The sequence below is a fragment of the Rattus norvegicus genome, chromosome 3, assembly GCF_021556685.1.
Source record: "Rattus norvegicus strain SHRSP/BbbUtx chromosome 3, alternate assembly SHRSP_T2T, whole genome shotgun sequence".
Taxonomy (NCBI): domain Eukaryota; kingdom Metazoa; phylum Chordata; class Mammalia; order Rodentia; family Muridae; genus Rattus; species Rattus norvegicus.
Window position 1 is genome coordinate 167,834,868 of NC_141536.1, and position 18,663 is coordinate 167,853,530.

The 18,663-nt window shown below is 47.8% G+C and overlaps 1 protein-coding gene across 3 annotated transcripts in view; it reads right to left on the minus strand.

Annotated features, from left to right (window-relative positions):
- Positions 1-1,290: 1,290 nt before the first annotated feature.
- The window catches only part of Taf4 (TATA-box binding protein associated factor 4), a 65,266-nt gene continuing 47,893 nt past the window's right edge, over positions 1,291-18,663 (minus strand). For all 3 annotated transcript variants that reach the window (NM_001402170.1, XM_087654430.1, XM_087654429.1), the window contains 8 exon segments: positions 1,291-2,717; positions 9,703-9,822; positions 10,369-10,425; positions 11,275-11,400; positions 12,251-12,381; positions 12,686-12,855; positions 14,703-14,817; positions 18,466-18,613. In NM_001402170.1, the coding sequence (NP_001389099.1) occupies positions 2,550-2,717; positions 9,703-9,822; positions 10,369-10,425; positions 11,275-11,400; positions 12,251-12,381; positions 12,686-12,855; positions 14,703-14,817; positions 18,466-18,613 (1,035 nt within the window). In that variant the 3' untranslated portion in view covers positions 1,291-2,549.

Consider the following 18,663-nt stretch of genomic DNA (forward strand, 5'->3'; position numbering starts at 1 on the left):
GAGCAAGGTAAGTGTACCTGATCCTAAGGAAGTCCCCTATCTCTAAATCCTGGTTGGCGAAACAACTTACCACAGATGTTTGTGGATTTGGGGCTTAAAAAACCCTACAGGATCTTAACTCAGGGTCATGGTTGGGTTCCTGAACCTGGACCCCAGTTCTGGGATGTCTGCTCAGTAAACTATCGCTGTCTGACTGAGATCAGTGTCTGTGTGGTTTGTAAGGTAACTCCTGGACCCAACAGTAACAGCCAGCAACCACCTCACCTCACCTATGAGGCCGTAGCGTTTACATGCCTTCTGAAAAGTTCCCAGAACACCACATGTCACACAATCACAGAAACTATCTGCAGTTGGCAAAACCACACTTCTGCTAGCACATGAGACAAACCAGGGAGCTGCTGCAGAGTCCGAAGCAGCCACACATCCCCTCACCTGGGGTTAAACCAGAACACAGTCTTGTATTTCTGTGTTTTTGAAAGAAACCAAAATTACCAAATTGTCACTATAAATTATACTGTGAATGTCTGATATGTATCCCCTGTTGGGGTCTCGACCTACAGACTTTTGGGCAGATCTTCTCAAATCTGGCGTAAGGATCTTATGATGTCATCAACATGGCAGAATCAGTGTCAACTGAGACACAGGCCTTTGGGAATGCCTGTGGGTGTTTATCTTGATTTCACCAAGACCCTAAAGTGGGTAGCATCATTCCATGGCTGGGATTCTGGATTAAGAGGAGAACAGCAGCTAAGCAGTGTTAACTCTCTGCTTCCTGACTCTGGATGGAAAAGCAGCTGCCTCAAGCTCCAGCCATCTTGACTCACCCGCCCTGACAGACTCTGAGCCAGCATAAACCCTGTCTCCTTTCAGTCACTTCCCTTAGTCTCTACAGCAACAGGAGAACACTATCGTACGTAGCCTTCACCACATGCACCCGACACGTGCTCTGTTTTGGTGCTACTGTTAACAACATGCTCCAAGTTTTCTAACCATTTGTTTTCTCGTCCCTGGAGTGTAGGATTACAACTTGGCTGCAGGCCTGAGTGTGGCACGGAGCTCACACCCCGCCTCGGCAGCCAGGCTTACAGGGGTGTCTATCACACACCCCTATACCCATCCCCACGGTGTACAGGATAAGGCCTAGAATGGGAAGAGCACAGCATCTCTGGTGTCCTCTGGGTGAACAGGACAAAGGACTGGCCAGTCCAGAAGGGGGCCTGTGCTCGTTTAAGTCCATGATTCAGAAAGACCAGAGAGAGACTCGGAAATGGGAAAAATAGGCATGACAAATACAGATAAATTTGTTTTTAATAAAGGAGTTAATTTTCTTTCAATCCTATATAAAACAATAGCAATTAAAAACTTCATTTCTGAAAGTAAAATATTTACATATTAACAAGTAACTGTGCAAAATTTACATGAAAAAATGGAAAGACGGGGATTTCCTAAAAGATAAAATGAAAGGTGTAACAGTTCTTGGGTGTCATAAAAAATACTGATCAGCGTTCAGTTCACACGTGCGAATTGAAGTCTAACATGAGAATCCACACGGAGAAAGCCAAGTATTTACAGTCATAAAAGTACTATCATAAGACAATTTAATACAATAACCTCTGAAAATATAAAGAACCAATTAGTATATTTGTAATAAAAAAATAGGTACAAAGAAGGGGCTTTGCTCTGGACGCCTGTAAGGTTGGCCACAGCTTGCATACAGTCTCTTAGCAAAATAATTATAGTTTACATAGCCATCTTATGTTATGTGCCAAAAATTATGTACAATTACTGACAAAATACACCAACCATTTCCAACACTTGATCCACACTGAGAAACAGTCTGCTGTTGATTCTTCTCAACTCTGATTTTATTTCATCTAAGTCTTCACTCTGAGCTAAAAACACAGTGCAAGTAAAATATATTTATGCTGAAAAGGTTCTCATTTCCTTCCACTTTACAGCTTCCAAACTGCAGCAAATAAAACATATTTGTACAGGTGCTGCACCCCGGCCTCCATTAGCAGAAATGGGACCCTGCTTGGAGGTTATGATCCTGGGGAGTTTCATGTAGAAGGGAGGTAAGGGACAGGGCGGGGAGGGGTGATAAATAGTCTAAAAAATCAGTTTGCTTTGCCAACTGACTGCTACAACGTAAAATAAGAGATGAGGTCATCGGCTGTAGACGGACACCTAGCGGGTGAGTCAGGGTGAGCAGAACCAAAACGCACACAGGATGAGCAACTGCTAATTATTTGCTAAGCGCTTCCATCAGTCTTTAAATATGGCTTGTTTGGCAAGAAGGCCACTCAGCCGAGGATGAGCTCGGGTCAGCTGTCCTGTGAGAGCATCCACAGGCCTTTGTGTTCTCTCTGCTGCAGACACGGTTTCTGCCGCACTGAAGAGCTGATTTATAAACAGGAGTATAAAACTGCTCCATTGTAAAGAGGTGGCTGTTTTTAAACAATATCCCATTTGCTTGTTACAAAAAGGCGTAATCTGCAAATATATAAAAACGTCCGCAAGCGTCCCATCAGAAACGCCGGCTCATCCTGTTACTTAAGGAATGCTTTGTAGAGCAACAGTGAATGGCTTGTCTCACGCTCATTTTCTAAACAAAATATGAGGTCCCTGAGGTTGACCCGCGTGATTCTTTGCCGTGTGAACTGTCTGGGGGTTCCCACGCCGGAGCCGCCTGGGACTGCTGCGCCTGGGCCTGAGCCCTAGTGAGGAGAAGGGAGAAGACACGTGCATTAGTGACGGTGGAACAGTCAGGAGGCGGAGGAAGATTCAAGTATCCCAAGAATTTGAAGGAAACAGGCATGGACAAGCCCCTTCCTTCCACTGTCCTGTTACTTAAGTCCCCACTCTACAGCACACTCAGGATACCCACCCGCTCCAGTGTCCTCACAGACTTGGTCCTGAGTGGGAGAGAAGACAAAGCCAAGGCTCTGAAGTGCCCCCACTCCCCACACACACAGCACAGTACTGCCCAAGAGGCTCAGACGAGGGGAGACCAAAGAGCACACTTGGACTGTGCCATTCCCTCCTTGGCTGCCAGAGGCACTAGGCCTGAACTCATGGACAGGGTGGGCTGCTGATCAGCTGGGGAGGCCGACTGCCAGTGATCACGGCCAAGGGAAGGGAGTTCTCTGCTCCCCTAGCTGGCTGATCTCACCACTGCCTCCATCTGACCCCTGCTGGGCTCAAACCACAAGCTCCCCATGGACTCAGTAGAGAACCAGGTATGTGTCCTGCTGGTTAAACTGCTCATGTGTATTCAAGTAACCATGCTGCAGTGGCATCCTCACTATGCCTCCACAGTCAAAGCTGAGGAAACTCAAGTACCACCTGCTACTCGTGAGGCCACAGGGGCCCAGGAGTCAGTAGACGGCAATCATAGGAAGCTGGCAGGCAGGTCAGGTACAAGTGTGCCTGCATGACCTGGCCACAGTTTCTTCATGCATATGACAGTCCAACTGAAGAGAGGGTACTTTTCCTCAGATGCGGGGAGACACCACTGTCCATCTGTGGCCCTGGCCTCCACCATCACCTTAGTAGCCATGTCGTTTCGGGTGGACAATTTCCTTGGATGTTGTTGGCAGCAACAGCTCTAAGTAGTGTTTCACCCCTGAGATTAGTGGTGCCTCTTAAAGGGCCACAGTGAAAATGTGCAGTTGGTAGGAATGAGGGAAGCTGTTGGTCTCCCAAAAGCCACCTTGGGCTGTGCTTGGGCCGGCATACCCATGAGCCTCCTTCTAGAGGGTCTTGGTGATCTGGAAAGGAGCAACAAACCAGTTTCTGGAAAGAAAGTCTATAGAGGAGGGTCTCCAACAGAAGCAGCAAGAGGGGGCTGCTGAGACCGGCAGAGTCTGCAGGTCTTGGAGCCCTGTAGCAGGTTGAGGTTGGTCCAAACTGCCTCTCCATTTTCAGCAGTGACTTCACTCTTCTTGCACTTGCTAATAAACCTGATCTAAATCACCTGACTACAGGCCCAAGAGAGAAATCCAGGTGACGATGACATGGTGCCCTGGCCCACTGAGACTCTGCCTGGGCAGCAGGGTGGTGTGTGGCCAGTGTCCAGGCTGTAGTTCATGCCTCTACTTTTAGGTTCAACAGCCAACAACAGGGCTGGGAGGAGCAGTGAACACTCATCTCAGGCACAATATTGAACAAGTTCTAAAAGTTAGAAACTGAGACAAACAGGATCAACCTGGGACCCACACTTTCTGACAAGCATTAATGAGGCCCATAGCTTCATGTAAGCACACCAGCCTGGGCTTCCAACCCGGTAGGACAGCTGTCACTGCTCAAACCTGAGGACAGCAGTCAGGTGAAAACAGGACACAGATTCTCGATTGTGTTCTGTGGGCCTTATAAGCAATAGGAGGTGACTCAGTTGTAAAATCAAAAGTGCAGGCTGAGGCACAGCACAATGGATGTTACGTCACTTCTGAGCACATTCAGGGCTGGCCACAGCAAGAAGAGCCTAACCCCCCACCTCAGAACCGTGACCAGCTCTCCTGAGTGAATGGTCCTCAGAAGACTATGGCACTTAGTGTATCCAAAACCCTCCTGGCCTGTGGGAGCACACACAAGTCATCCAACCTGTGGAGTCTCAGAGCCCCCTGGGAGTCCTTTGCTGAGGGTCGAGGAAGGGTCATGGATGCAGTGAATGTGTTCCTGGCTACTGCAATTAAAGCTTCTGCTCAGAGCCTGATACAGGGATCCACAGGACCAAGGCATTTGTCAGTACCCACATGAAAGCTGAAACCTTAACATGGTAACTACAGTTCAGAGGACTCAAAGGTGTTTCAAGGGTGAGCATGGACACAAACATGGACACAGAGACAGACAGACAGACACACACACACACACACACATACATACACACACACGTGCAGGTGCACACACAAGCACACAGACATGAACACACATACACACATGGACATGGACACACCCGATGGCAATACCAGGAAAATTCTTCCTGGTACATGAGTCTGGGCCTCCTGGGTTGTCCTGCTGTGGCTACCCACCTGGCCCCACCCGAGGCTACTGAAACAACTGAATAAAGAGGTGAGTCTACTTATCTATCTAGTGTCGTCTACTAAGGCCAGCCTGCTATACACAGGGCCTATGTAGTCCTATGTTCTAAGGGAAGTGCTGGGCTTCCTCTCGTCCCCAAGGTCACAGGGTCACAGTGCAGTAGTCTGACTCTTCTCCACCAAGGAGTCCCCTTCAAGAACAGGCGAGAGCCCTGCACCTCAAAACAGTGTGAGTGTTCCTGGGAAACCTTCTAAGACTAGCCATTAGGTCAGAGTAGCATTGGGAAAGCAGCCTACATAGGACCAGACCTATCATGGCTCCCATCCTTACAGATGGAACTCTGTCCTCAATCTGTGAACTGCCCCACAAGAGCCATACTCACCTACAAAACGTCTGAAGAACATAGCAGACGCTCAGAACTCTGCCAAGAAATGAGGTCAATTCTAAGAGGCTCAGCACCAGGGCAGCCTGGCCACCTCTCCAGTGCAAAACTCTAATGAAACTCCTGGGAGAAACTGCCCCCATGCAAAGCCAGGATGCCACCCTACAGCATGACCACACTCTCAAAAAAGTGGCTCACAACAAGTGACACACCAAGAGGACAAGAATGGACGGAATCTTGGCAAGTACCCAAGTAGTCCAAACTCAGGCAGTGAGGAAGGAGCCTTACAAGCTGCAATAGGTCCTTAGATGGCAGAACAGAACCTTCCAGACAGGAGGAACGAAGGGACAGAAATGAGGGGTTCAGGGTCTACAAAATAAGCATGCACAGAGTCAGCAGACACCAGCAGGCCCTGAGCAATCAACTACAGCAAGATTGGTATGGCCGAGACAGTTTCCAGTACTGCCAGGAGAGGGCGCCATCACCCCGTGAGTAACAAAACACCCAGGTGCCACATCTGAGGTAGAGCACACCCCCAGACAAGTTCCTGGTCAAGCAGTCCAAGGGCAGCACTGTGCCTATGAGCTCAGAGCTCAAAAGCACTGCTGTTGAAGAGTGGAGACAGAAGAGGCCGGTGTGGACACACAAAAAGGAGTTTCAAGCAAGTCCAGAAAGAGAAGAAGGAAAGTCAGAAAAGGGAAGGAAAAAAGAGTGGTAAGGGTCAGAAAGGCCACCATGCAAAAGAAGCTCTGAACTTTGTAAACTACATAAACCAAGGCTTGCAGCACAGAGAGGGCCCAGGCCACCACAACAGTGACAACAGCTCCCAGTGATTAACTTACCAAGGCAAGAGAAAGCATGGCAGGCACCTCAGCCTTTAACCAACCTGCAAGTCAGGACAGCATGATCAGCCACCACTGGATGGCAGCAGCGAGAAACACGGCTGAGTTGCTGGAAGCTGGCTTCATCTTCCCCCAAGCAGCTTAAGACACAGGTTCAATTAGCCTAGAGCTGAAAAGCAACATCTCCAGGAGGCCAGCCTCACAGGATAGCAAGTGAGAAGAGAGGCAGGTGGTGTGAAGATAAGGGCACCGTAGCATTACAGAAACCACTGTGAGACCAGGTCGTTACAAACTGTGTAAGGACAAAAGGAACCACAAGAACACAGACAAAACCTTCCTTAGACAACAGCCTTCACAAAGAAGCCAAGAGTGGCCACAAGCACCTGTTCCCTCAGAGCACCTGTTACCAGCACTTGGGAGGTGAAAGATTGAGTTCAAGGCCAGCCATGCAATCGAAAGACTAAAGAAACAGAGAATACTGGTGCACACCTTTAATCCCAGCACTCTGGAGGCAGAAGCAGGTGAACGCATCTCTGAATTCAAGGCCAACCTGGTCTGCATAGTCCCTTCCAGGACAGCCAGGGCTATACAGAGAAAACCTGTCTCAAACCAAAACAAGAACAACAAAAATAAAAATGAATACAAGGTGGGCCACCGTGGCACATGCTAGTAATCCCCAAACTTGGTAAGGAGAGTGAGGTGAGTTTAAGGTCATGCTTAGTCACAACACAAGTTCAAGTCCAGCCTGGGCTGCAGGAGCTGTCTCAAACAAAGTCACAAGCACAGGTAAAGAAACAGAAGATGCCAGGGAGACATGGATGTGTATGCACATGTATGCACATGTGCGTGTGCACTGCCTGTGCACTGCCCATGCACATGTGCATGCATGCTAGGCCACAAGTTAATGGCTACCTTATTTGTATAGTGAGAATTTTCGTCTGTTTGAAAAAGACAGAAATACTTTGGGAATGTTTTTCTTTTAATCCCAGGTGTGGGGCTGCTTCAGTTGACCACAGCAGCTATGATTTGCCTCATGCTCTAGCAAGGGTCTAATTTTGCCAGTTGCAGATGATTTCTGCAATTGAGGGACATTTAGAATTCTGGGAACTTTTCAGATCCTATAATGTCAGGATCCCTGAGAGTTAATTGTTGTTGTTGGGCTGTTGGTCACAGTTTGTTAAGTAGTTGTGTGTAAAGAAGAAATTAGAATACTGATGAAGATCAAACTTGCCCTAAGGAACTTGACGTGGGAGACGGTGTCTCACTCACTGACTCAGCTATACTGCAGTCAGCAAGCCCTGGGTTCTGTTCTCCTGCCCAGTGCTTGGACTGTGGTGCACACTACAGAACCTGGCTTTTTGTGCCTCAGCTGATAAGTTACAAGGGCTTACACCTTACAATAATTCAGCAAGCTACAAAAACACGCAGCAGAAAAAGTTCATTGGTATCTTTTAACTCCCCTGGTGTCCTTTTCAAAGTGTGAAGTTGCTACCCAAGGTTTTACTCACTTCTTGGCCTCACTTCTGTGTGAGTTTTGGAGGCCTGTATACTTGAACAGTAGACCCAGTTGCTGCAGCTTTTCAGAGAACACATCTACATAAAGATTCTGGCTGAGATTTTCTTCCTATGCCACATTCAGACGTTTTACCTACCCCTGAACTGAGAGGGATGTCCCTGTACCTCTAGGGTATAGTCTCCACACCCAAAGACTGCTGCACAGGGAGTCACTGCTGGCTCCAGGGCTGGAGATGGGTCAGCAGTCCTTGGCAGGGACAGCACTGACCTGCTGAAGCCACTACCCTAAGCTGACCCAATCTGCTTGCTTCACAGCAGGACAGAACTGCCCAAGCAAAGCAGACAGCAGTTTCTATGGGGATAAAGGCAAAATAGACTGAGGCCTGGTGGCAACACGAGAGTTCAACCAAGGTTTTAGCTAAGTTTCGCCAGGATGAAGGGTCATTCTCCATTAAGACTCATGTAAAAAATAGCCAAACACAAACACACAGACAGGGGTGCTGTGTTGTACTAGACTAGAAAAAAAAATGCCCCACGTCTGCACAGAGCCATAGGAACAGAATAAACTGAAACAAGTCCAGCCCACATTCTTCAGAGTGTGGAAAACCACCCAGGGGCCTCATCACATCTGATCAAAGATGCCCAGCATTCAGTGATAGGCACTAGACATGCACTGAAACAGGGAAAGGAGAACAGTGAGGGGAAACCGAGGCTGGAAGCTTCAATATATATGTTCAACAACATAGGAGAGTTATAGCCATCATAAAGTGGCAGACAGGGGAAGTCTGCTACTCACTAGAGGGATGCTTGCAAATCCATAGCCTATAGATAGAACATTCCTCATGCTGTGGTGACCCCAGCCATAAAATTATTTCAGTGTGACTTCATAACTGTACCTTTGCTACTGCTATGAATCCTAATGTAAACATCTGACATGCAGGGTATCTGATATGCAACCCCACAGGGGTCTTGACCACAGGTGGAGACCCACTGCTCTAGGCACGCTCAACTAAAATCAACGTTTTGTAAATGGGAACTGCACTGGAGCTCAACAGCCAACAGGAGCTGGCACAACTCCAATCTGGCCGAGGAACAGGACCCAGTCTGAAGGGCACAGAGGAAATCGGTGATGCAATGAACACGAGCAGTACCACAGTCCAGTGCATGTGTGACTGGGACCACAGCACGGTCCAGTGCATGTGTGACTGGGGACCAAGAGGAAGAGAAATGGGAACAGAGCACACCTGAAGAAAACAATGGCCAATGTGGTGCAAATGTACACTGAGGCAGTCTCACATGTGAGTCTAAGCAGCTCAGGAAATGGAAGAAACAAGTTGACCGCCCAGAGACTGACCCTAAGACACGGAAAATCTCTTAAAGAAAGGCCCCAACGGTCAGCAGTCAGACCAGATTACCACACAGAGGCAAGGACAGGAAAAGTGACAACACGCACCTGCACCCTAGAACTCTATAACCAGTGCAGAGTGCACATGCGAGTGACACATGGACCCAGCATCCTCAGCAGCAGCAGTGACGACCACTGAGTGGACACGCAGGTCTGCCACTGCTCTTCTAAATGCAAACGACAATGGTTTAAAGCATAAAGCATTAGGGCAGCACATAAGACACTCAGACTTTGGGCCCAGTGAACAGGTGAGAACTTCTCTCAGTTACACACCCTACAGATGGCCTCACACTGTCTCCACCAGAGCCAATCCTGAATTCCACCCCATGCGTTTCCGTCAGGTTGAACCACGCAGAGCCGACCATGTGTTTTAGCTCATGTTATATGCACAAAAAGGCTACTTGAAAATCAAGTGTCCAACCAAGACCACACCTTTACGGAAGGCCAGGAACTCCCCTGCCTACTGAAGGAAGGCACTCCCCACACCCTCCAGACCTCCGCCTCGTGTTCTGCTATACCTCTGCTCCCGATCCTGGCCCAGCGCAGTCCACCTTCCTCTTCTTCCTGGGCCCGATGGCTGCCAGTGCAGTGAGGTTGGCATCTCGCTGTCGCATCTGTGCCAGCTCCTGCTGCTGCATCTTCATTGGGAAGGAAACAAAACTCATTGCTTCGAGAGTCTTACTGCAAATGTAGCAACAGCTACCAAGAATTTTCTCAAGTTTCCTAAGTCATAACTTCTTTAGAGTTGAGGCTTTTAAAACTAAGGACATGTCTGTAACCAAAAATATTTACAAGACTTTTTAAACAGAAGCTTACCTTAAAATGCTCAGACAATTAGAAGGGGTTTAGGGAGCCTAATCTCACAGAGAGGGACAGGTACTCTCCAGCCAAATGCAGACAGCACAGAAAGAGCCTGGGCTGATGGGTCCCCCAAGAGGACAAAGGAGCAATGGATGCCCACACTGGCAAACGCCAGGTTTCTTTTTTTTTTTTTTTTTTTTTTTGGTTCTTTTTTTTTCGGAGCTGGGGACCGAACCCAGGGCCTTGCGCTTCCTAGGTAAGCGCTCTACCACTGAGCTAAATCCCCAGCCCCAAACGCCAGGTTTCTAAGTATTGTCTTTTATGTGGGCACCAAGCATGACCACGAACTGCAAGTGCAGTAGAGGCCAAACAGAGAAACTCACCTCCTTTGCTTTCTGCTTCAACCTTAATTGCTCTGGGTCTTCTTGTCTGGATCGAGACTATTTTTGAAAGAAGGAAAAAACAAGAGTCATGCCTTCCATGAACATTACTGAACCCACAGTACCCTGTCCATCTACAGCAGCATTTAGCCAGATGACAGAGTTCCTGCAAATTCTATACATGTTTACATCCAAATGACAAAAATTTAGGTAATAATGGGCCATGAAAAAAATGTCTTTGATACCATCCAGACGCAGTGAGAGAGTCTTAGACATATGGCTACCAGTTTGTCATATGCCTCTGACTCAATGTAGACTGGGAAAGAGCTGGGACAGAGCTCCCAGTCGTGTTGGGCTCAGCAGCTAGTGAGGCTGGCATTCAGCTACCACTCCTCCTACTGCACAAAAAGCTGACACTGGAATTAACATTTCTGGATGACTCTAATCATAAAGTTCCTATACTTAGCTCTGAATGCTCTAGACTGAAAGGCTATATGAACCCACAGGGAAGGGAAGAGGTCAGAATTCTAAGATTTAAGCCCATACCATAGTGTTACACACCTTTAATCCCAACACTCAGAAGGCAGAGGCAGGAAGATCTCTGTAAGTTCAAGGCCAGCCTGGTCTACACAGTGAGTTCCAGGACAGCCAGAGCTACATAATGAGTCCTTATTTCAAAAATAAAGCAAAACATTTTTAAAATTAATTAATTAACTAACAAAATGAGAGCTACATCTCTTCTACCAATCTCTAACTGGAGCCAGGCTTCTGCCTCACCTATCCAGCTTCACTCACAACACCCTTCTTTCCACACTTGCCAGAAATGGCGGTGAGCACAAGCCAGTGCCTGGTGAGCAGCTAGGAGGGGGCAGCAAGCTGAGCCTGAGCTGCAGATGGGGTTTAACTTGCCTTTGCTGCCCGCATCAAGATCTCCCTCTCCTGCTCATCTTTCCTCTGCTTTTCAATCTGATCCAACTGTTCAAAGAACTTGAGCTGCGCCCGGACATCACTCGCTTGCTCATATCTGTCGTCATCCTACCAAAAAAAACCCAAAAAGTTAGTACAGACACTGTCAGCGGTGGATTCGGTACTTCAACAAGCATGGATGTGCCTGGCACAGCTGGACATGGTGTGGCAGTTGCTCACATCCCACTGCTCCAGTCCCGACCTCACAAAGACAGGAAGTCTCGTCCAGTTACCAGGAACCCACGAAAGGCCCAACTTGATACACTTTGGCATTTTGAAGCCATATTTAAGTCCTTCTGTATAGAAGTGTCTGTCTATTTTTGTTTTTGAGACAGGGTCCTCTGTCCAGCCCTGACTAGCCTGGAACTCACAATTTTAGACCAGGCTGGGCTTGAACTCACAGAGATCCATCTTCCTCTGCCTCCCGAGTACCAGAAATAAAGGTGTGCACCACCAAGTCCAACTTTCGAAGTGTTTTAAAGCTGACAATTTACCACGGGCTGCTCTGAATGTTCAGACACAGACTCCTTCATCTGTGCAAGTGCTCAAGACGTATTCTGGCTGAAAACCCACTTCATATTCATTCATTCATTCATTCATTCATTCATTCATTCATTCATTCATTCATTCTCTCCCTCTCTCACGCACGCACGCACGGCGGACAGCCTGTAGTTGTAGCTTATGGCTCGAATAGGCCAGGCTGCAGGACCTGGCTCTTTAGATGGAGTAAGAGCACAAGACTCCGTAATCTCCTACGCTCACAGCCCCGTCTCCCGACGCAGGAGCACCTGAGCACACCTGCAGGTAGTGTGTGTGGCTAACAGTGAGCACAGGAACAACCAGGACAACAGGGCTTCCAGACAGCCCAGGTCACGCGGTGAGAACACGAACATTCTCCCCAGGAAAATAGCCTCATTACCTTATAAGAGAAGTTTTTCTGCTGAGCCGTTTCAGATATCTTTTCTACAAGATTCTGCAGCCTTTGCTGTGTGGCATGAGACACGTAACTCACTACATCTGGATGCAGTTCCGTGATGCCGTGCTTTTTACCTGCAGGCCATGCAGAAAAAAGCACTTTATGGTACTTACCCAGCTTCTCTTTATCACGGCCCTGGCTTCTCTCACCCACTAGTTACTGCTTTGTACAATCAAAGGCAGTCTAAGCAGGAAGCAGACTGTCACTGTCCACCTTCTACTACCTGCCAACCAACAGTGGAGTCTGTATAGGGTGAGCCCAAGACAAGGCAGTGGGGCTACAGCAGAAAGGTCGGACTGCGTCTCGCCAGGGTCATGGAACACATCAGACAGACAGGGACACTCGGCGTCCCAGTGGCGTCACCTGCTGCAGCCGTACCTATTTCTAGTATCCTCCTCTGCAAAGGCGCGGGGAGGAGGAAGGTGTCATCTTTACAGGATCGGGTCAATGTCCCCACCAACTCAGAGTTTGTGGCCAATATTCTTGCACTTTCTTCAGACAGGTTCACTCCAGCCATTGACGCAACATCATTGATGTCGTCATCATCCCTGTGAGAAGAGAGGAACATTCTTGTGGCATTAGGAAATCACAGCTCACTCAGGTGGTTCCAATTCAGTGGCATCTTGCAAGGGGCAGGGAGCAGCAGAAGGGCACTGAGATGAACAGACAGACACACACACAGTCACACACACACACAGTTACACAAACACACCAGGCTCCTACACTGGCCTTGTCCTTTGTTTGACAGTGTCTTGCTGCCTTGTTTGAAAACTGAAGTGTTCAAAGGAAGAACTGTGTGAGGTCACAGCTAAACTGAGTCCACAGAGAGCTCTGTGCCCACCGTCCACAGTCTGTCCCAAGAAAACAAAACCCAGAACACCATCTGTTGCTTTGAAGACTCCATGTTACCTGAAAATTTCTCAAAGAAAGAAGAAAATTTCTTCTCTCAGTCGCAGCTTTCAGAGGAGTTAGAAGAGCACAAAACTCACTCAGAGCCAGCACAGAGTACTACCAGCCAGTCCCAGACAGATGTTTCCTTGTGAAAATGGACTAGCCTAAAAACCTGTCCACATGTGGCCACTGTCCCAAGACCAACCTCTTCCCTGGGGAGGTCTACATCCAGCAACAGGCCCTCCAGTGTCCCTCACTGAACACCCTTCAGCCTGTCTTTAACACATACGCCCTTGGCGTAGACTCAGTCATAGGACGACAGGAGAGTCCTCCTTGAAGCCTGACCCTTGGAAGTCTTCACTGAACTGCACTGCCCGTCCCACCCTGCTGCCTGTATGTGTGTGTGCTGAGAGTGACACCCAGTGCTAACCAGTACTGTGGAAGCATCCTGAAGTTTGAACACACACACATGCAACCTTCCTATTGCTTACAAGTCAATCATAGCTCACTTCTACTCAGCCTTTTGATCCTGCCCTATCTGATTAAGTGCTGACCATCCAGATGACCAGCGCAGCCTGGGCTATAGAAAGGAGTCCAGCCCACCTCATGTCACTACCTGAGCCCTGTCCTGACGTGATGAAGTGGGCACAGCTCACACTGTCGTTTGCTTGTCCCTGCTCTTAACCACTATCCCCTGAAGGGCAGCCCTGGTCTATACTGGAAAATGGCTTCTAGTAGGTAAGATATGAGTGACAGGAATGTGCCTAGGCTCTTCCCACAGACCAATTAGGAGCCCCAGCCTCCACTGCATTCCTAAGCATTCCTCCCTGTCCAGCTGGGACCCAAGACTGCGGCCAACCCTAGCTTACCCACGTCCCTAGCTCCAGCTTCCTCATCAACACTGGCCACAGCACCGAGAAGCGGGTAGTACAGGCGTTTATGCTGTACATACACACTTAGCCTCTCTCCCGATCCACTCAGGTGACCTGTCCTGATCTGCCTGGTTGCTCCTTACCCTACAGAGCCAATATAGTTCCCAACTCTCTCCAGCCCCATTCAATAGCTTCGAGGATGAAGAGGCTCCTGAAATTCAAACCACCCCCCACTGCTCAGTCAGAGTGAAGGCCAGAATTTGGCCTCTGGTGTTTGCACACAAGAATCTCAAGACATAGTAATGTCCAGAAAGGCTGTTCTGTTCATCAAGAGTCACAGTGAGCAGGGTGATGCGGGCCATTTGTGTTATAAACGGTAGTTACCTTGGTGCACTCTGTTGGCACCAAGTCAGATGACCTGTTCTCCATTTCCACAGAGGGCATGAGGCAAGCCACTCCTCTGCATCCACAACAGGAGTTCACACTGACAGAGGTGTGGTCAGACACAAGCAGAACAAGCAGTCCTGACACTACCAGGGCCAAGAGCCAGTAGGAAAGGCCTTGTAGTGAAGTCAGCAGATAACCTGAGCCCTTCCCGTGCTCTCTAAAGTGTTCAGGGCTTCAGTTCTTACCGAAAGGAGCCTCCCCCTGGCTCCTTGAGCTTGTTTTTCTGTGCAGCGGCTGCTTGTGCAGATACAGTAGAAAGGGCTTTGGTTCCAGGTAACACGGTGGGTTTCACCACAGGGACTGCAAAGTCAAAGACACAGTGGACACAGAGGCTGTTACTGGAGAACTAACTCTGATGGCTCCACAAGCCGAGGGAGAAACTGCCATCTCTTCACTCATCACATTGACACTCTCGAAACTCTGAGCTCTATAGTGCACCTGTACTTAAGTTACAGGGCTGGGCTGCTCAGTGGTTAAATGATCGCACTGTTCTTTAGAGGACCCATGCTCCGCTCCCAGTACCCACAGCAGCTCACAACACCTGCAACTATGGCTCCAGGGATTCAAAGCTGTCTTCTGAACTCTGTGGGCACCTGTGTACACAACACACACACACACACACACACACACACACACACACACACTCTCTCTCTCTCTCTCTCTCTCTTCTCTCTCTCTCTCTCTGAACTCTGGGCACCTGTGTACACACACTCTCTCTCTCACACACACGCACACACACACACATACTCTGTGGGCACCTGTACACACAACACACACAACACACACTCTCTCTCTCTCTCTCTCTCTCTCTGAACTCTGGGCACCTGTGTACACACACTCTCTCACACACACATACTCCGTGGGCACCTTACACACAACACACACACACATTCTGAACTCTGTGGGCACCTGTACACACAACACACACACACACACACAACACACACACACACACACACTCTCTCTCTCTCTCTCTCTCTGAACTCTGGGCACCTGTGTACACACACTCTCTCTCACACACACGCACACACACACACATACTCTGTGGGCACCTGTACACACAACACACACAACACACACACTCTCTCTCTCTCTCTGAACTCTGGGCACCTGTGTACACACACTCTCTCTCACACACACATACTCTGTGGGCACCTTACACACAACACACACACACACTCTGAACTCTGTGGGCACCTGTACACACACACACACACACACACACACACTCTCACTCTGAACTCTGTGGACACCTGTACACACACACACACACACACACACACACTCTCACTCTGAACTCTGTGGACACCTGTACACACACACACACACACACACACACACACACACACACACACACACACACCCCTGGTCAGAGTGCTGAGAATGCTCAGCTCTAAACAGGACACCTTTACCACATCTTCCCTCCTCGGGGCTCAGGGATCATCACAGGAGGAGGAGGTGGAAAGAGACTGGAAGACGGCTAAGAAACTGTTTTCTAGATATGAGAGGCCCTTGCACTTATAAATTCAAAGCAGCTATGGCTGCTTATTCAACATCTGCTAAGATCAAGCCCATTAAAATCCCAGCATCGAAGGGGAAAGGAGAAATGGCTCAGTGATTAAGAGCACTTCCTCTTCCAGAGGACCTAGGTTCGATTCTAGCAACCACATAATGGCTGATACCAGTTCCAGTGGATCCAACATCCTCTTCTGGCCTTCAAGGACACCAGGCATGCACATGGAACACAGACATACATGCAGGCAAACACTCCCACACAGAAAACAATGATCAAGTTATTGTGGTGTTTTGTCTGTCTTGTTTTTAGTTCTAGCATGGATAGGAAGGGGCTCCTAGCTGTTTCTCCAAGGATGCGGCCCTGGACAGGCTGCTCCTGCTCCGGTGGACAGTCCTATACCCATGTACATAACCTGTAGCATTGACAGACTCAGAGGGCTTGGGTTTTTTTGGTTTTTTTTTTTTTTTTTTTTATTCTTTTTTTCGGAGCTGGGGACTGAACCCAGGGCCTTGCGCTTCCTAGGCAAGCGCTCTACCACTGAGCTAAATCCCCAACCCCGGCTTGGGTTTTTTTTTAGTGCATAAAATTGAGAGGGAGATGGAGGGTCTAGAAGGAGGAAGAGATGGGCAGAAGGGTGGATTTTTGTCAAAGCATGTTGTATACATGCTTACCCATGAGGAGAGAGAAAAACAGTCTTAGGAAAATTACAGTGCAAATCCAAGACAGTGCCATTGATCACGGTACAGCCCATCCCTGTGCCCTATCTGCATCCGTTCCTCACCAGCACAGACTCTACAGAAGCATTCTTATGTGTGTGTTTGTGTCATATATACGTGTGTGTTATATGTATATATGTATGTGTGCCATATATGTGTGTATTATATATACACATGTATATTATATATGTCCCATATATATGTGTGTGGTGTGCATTGTGTGCTATATATGTGTCATACATGTGCGTTATGTGTATATATGTATGCATATATGTGTGTGTCATATACACATATATTACATGTATATATGTGTCATGTGCATGTCATATATGTATATATGTATATTTATGTGTGCCATGTATATTATGTATATGCCAATATATACATGTGTTACATGTATATTTTATATATGTGTGTATATGTGTGCATCATATATGTATGTGTTATATATATGTGTGTCATACGTATATATGTATGTTTGCCATATATAGGTTGCATGTCATATACTTGTGTGTACCACATATATACATGTATGTTATATATATGCCATATATCTATACACATGTTATATGTATGTGTGTTATATGTGTGTGTCATATATATGTGTGCCATATATATATATATACACACACATGCGTAGTGTGTGTGTGTGTGCGTGTGTGTGTATGTGAGAGAGAGAGAGAGAGAGAGAGAGAGAGAGAGAGAGAGAGAAATCTCAAAAGATACAATCATTTACAAGGCTTAAGATAAAAGTTTAACATGTAGGTAATGTTTAAACCCTAAGGTTTTTTTTTTAAAGGTTTAGTTGCATCCTCCAAGCATCTACTTGCCTGTATTTCTTCACATTCTTTTTTAGGGGGAGGATGTGGTGGTGAGACAGGGTTTCTCTGTGTAGCCCTGGCTGTCCTGGAACTCACTCTGAAGACCAGGCTGCCCTTGAGTGCTGGGATTAAAGGTGTGCACCACACTCCCGACACCCTCCAACTGTTGAAATACAGGAATGACTCCTGAGAGGGACTAACAGTAAGCAGACATATGCTATATATATTTAAAGTCTCACCTAGGAGACTGAAGAATGAGAATTTCTGGAACCCAGGAGTTTAAGACCAAGGTAACACAGTGGGGCTGCCTTGGAGAAAAGGGGGTAAGGTGGAATACTGTTATGATATAAAGGCCTAAGTCTGGTGAAAAAGAGCGATACAGAATTACACTTCAGAATAAACTTTATCATGGCCAGGCCTTGAAGTGGGAAGAGACTCAGAAGAGGCAATGCCACACCATAGGCAGCATGATAGGACCTTGAAAAGAGAGAAGGCCTTCCCTTCAAGCCCCAAGAAAAAAGCAGGTTTCTGTTTTTTATGGTTTTAGAGGATGGGAACAACATTTATACCACACAATCTAGACTAACTCTAGGAATAACAGGGCGACTGGGAGAAGAGGGAAGCCAAAGGAAGGGGTAGGAGGAGAGGGAGACAGGCAGCTAGAAGGTCTAACTAGAAGTATCTAATAGATACCAGCAGTGTAATGTATATAATTCAGATAATTTAAAAACCACGTTGACAAGGGTAATGGCTTGCACAAACCTCATAAATGAAGTCACTGAGCAATGTGCATAAATTAATTTTATCACAATGATGAAATGAAATCAAGTACCAGTCCCACAACTGGCCATTTCTGGGACTAGCCAGTCCTAGGTGGCAGCAGCCGGGGCCTCACCTGGCTGCAGCTGGTTCAGTTGGATCTGCTGTGGTGTGGTGAGCATGATCCGGTTGTGAGGCTGCCGCAATGCGACCATGGGTGTCTGCGTCAAGGTCACCTGCGGGGGCCGGATCAAGGCTCCAGGCTTCGGGGGCTGCTGGATCACCTGGGGCACAGCCAGCACAGTGCATGAGCACACACACATCCTAGGGGCCA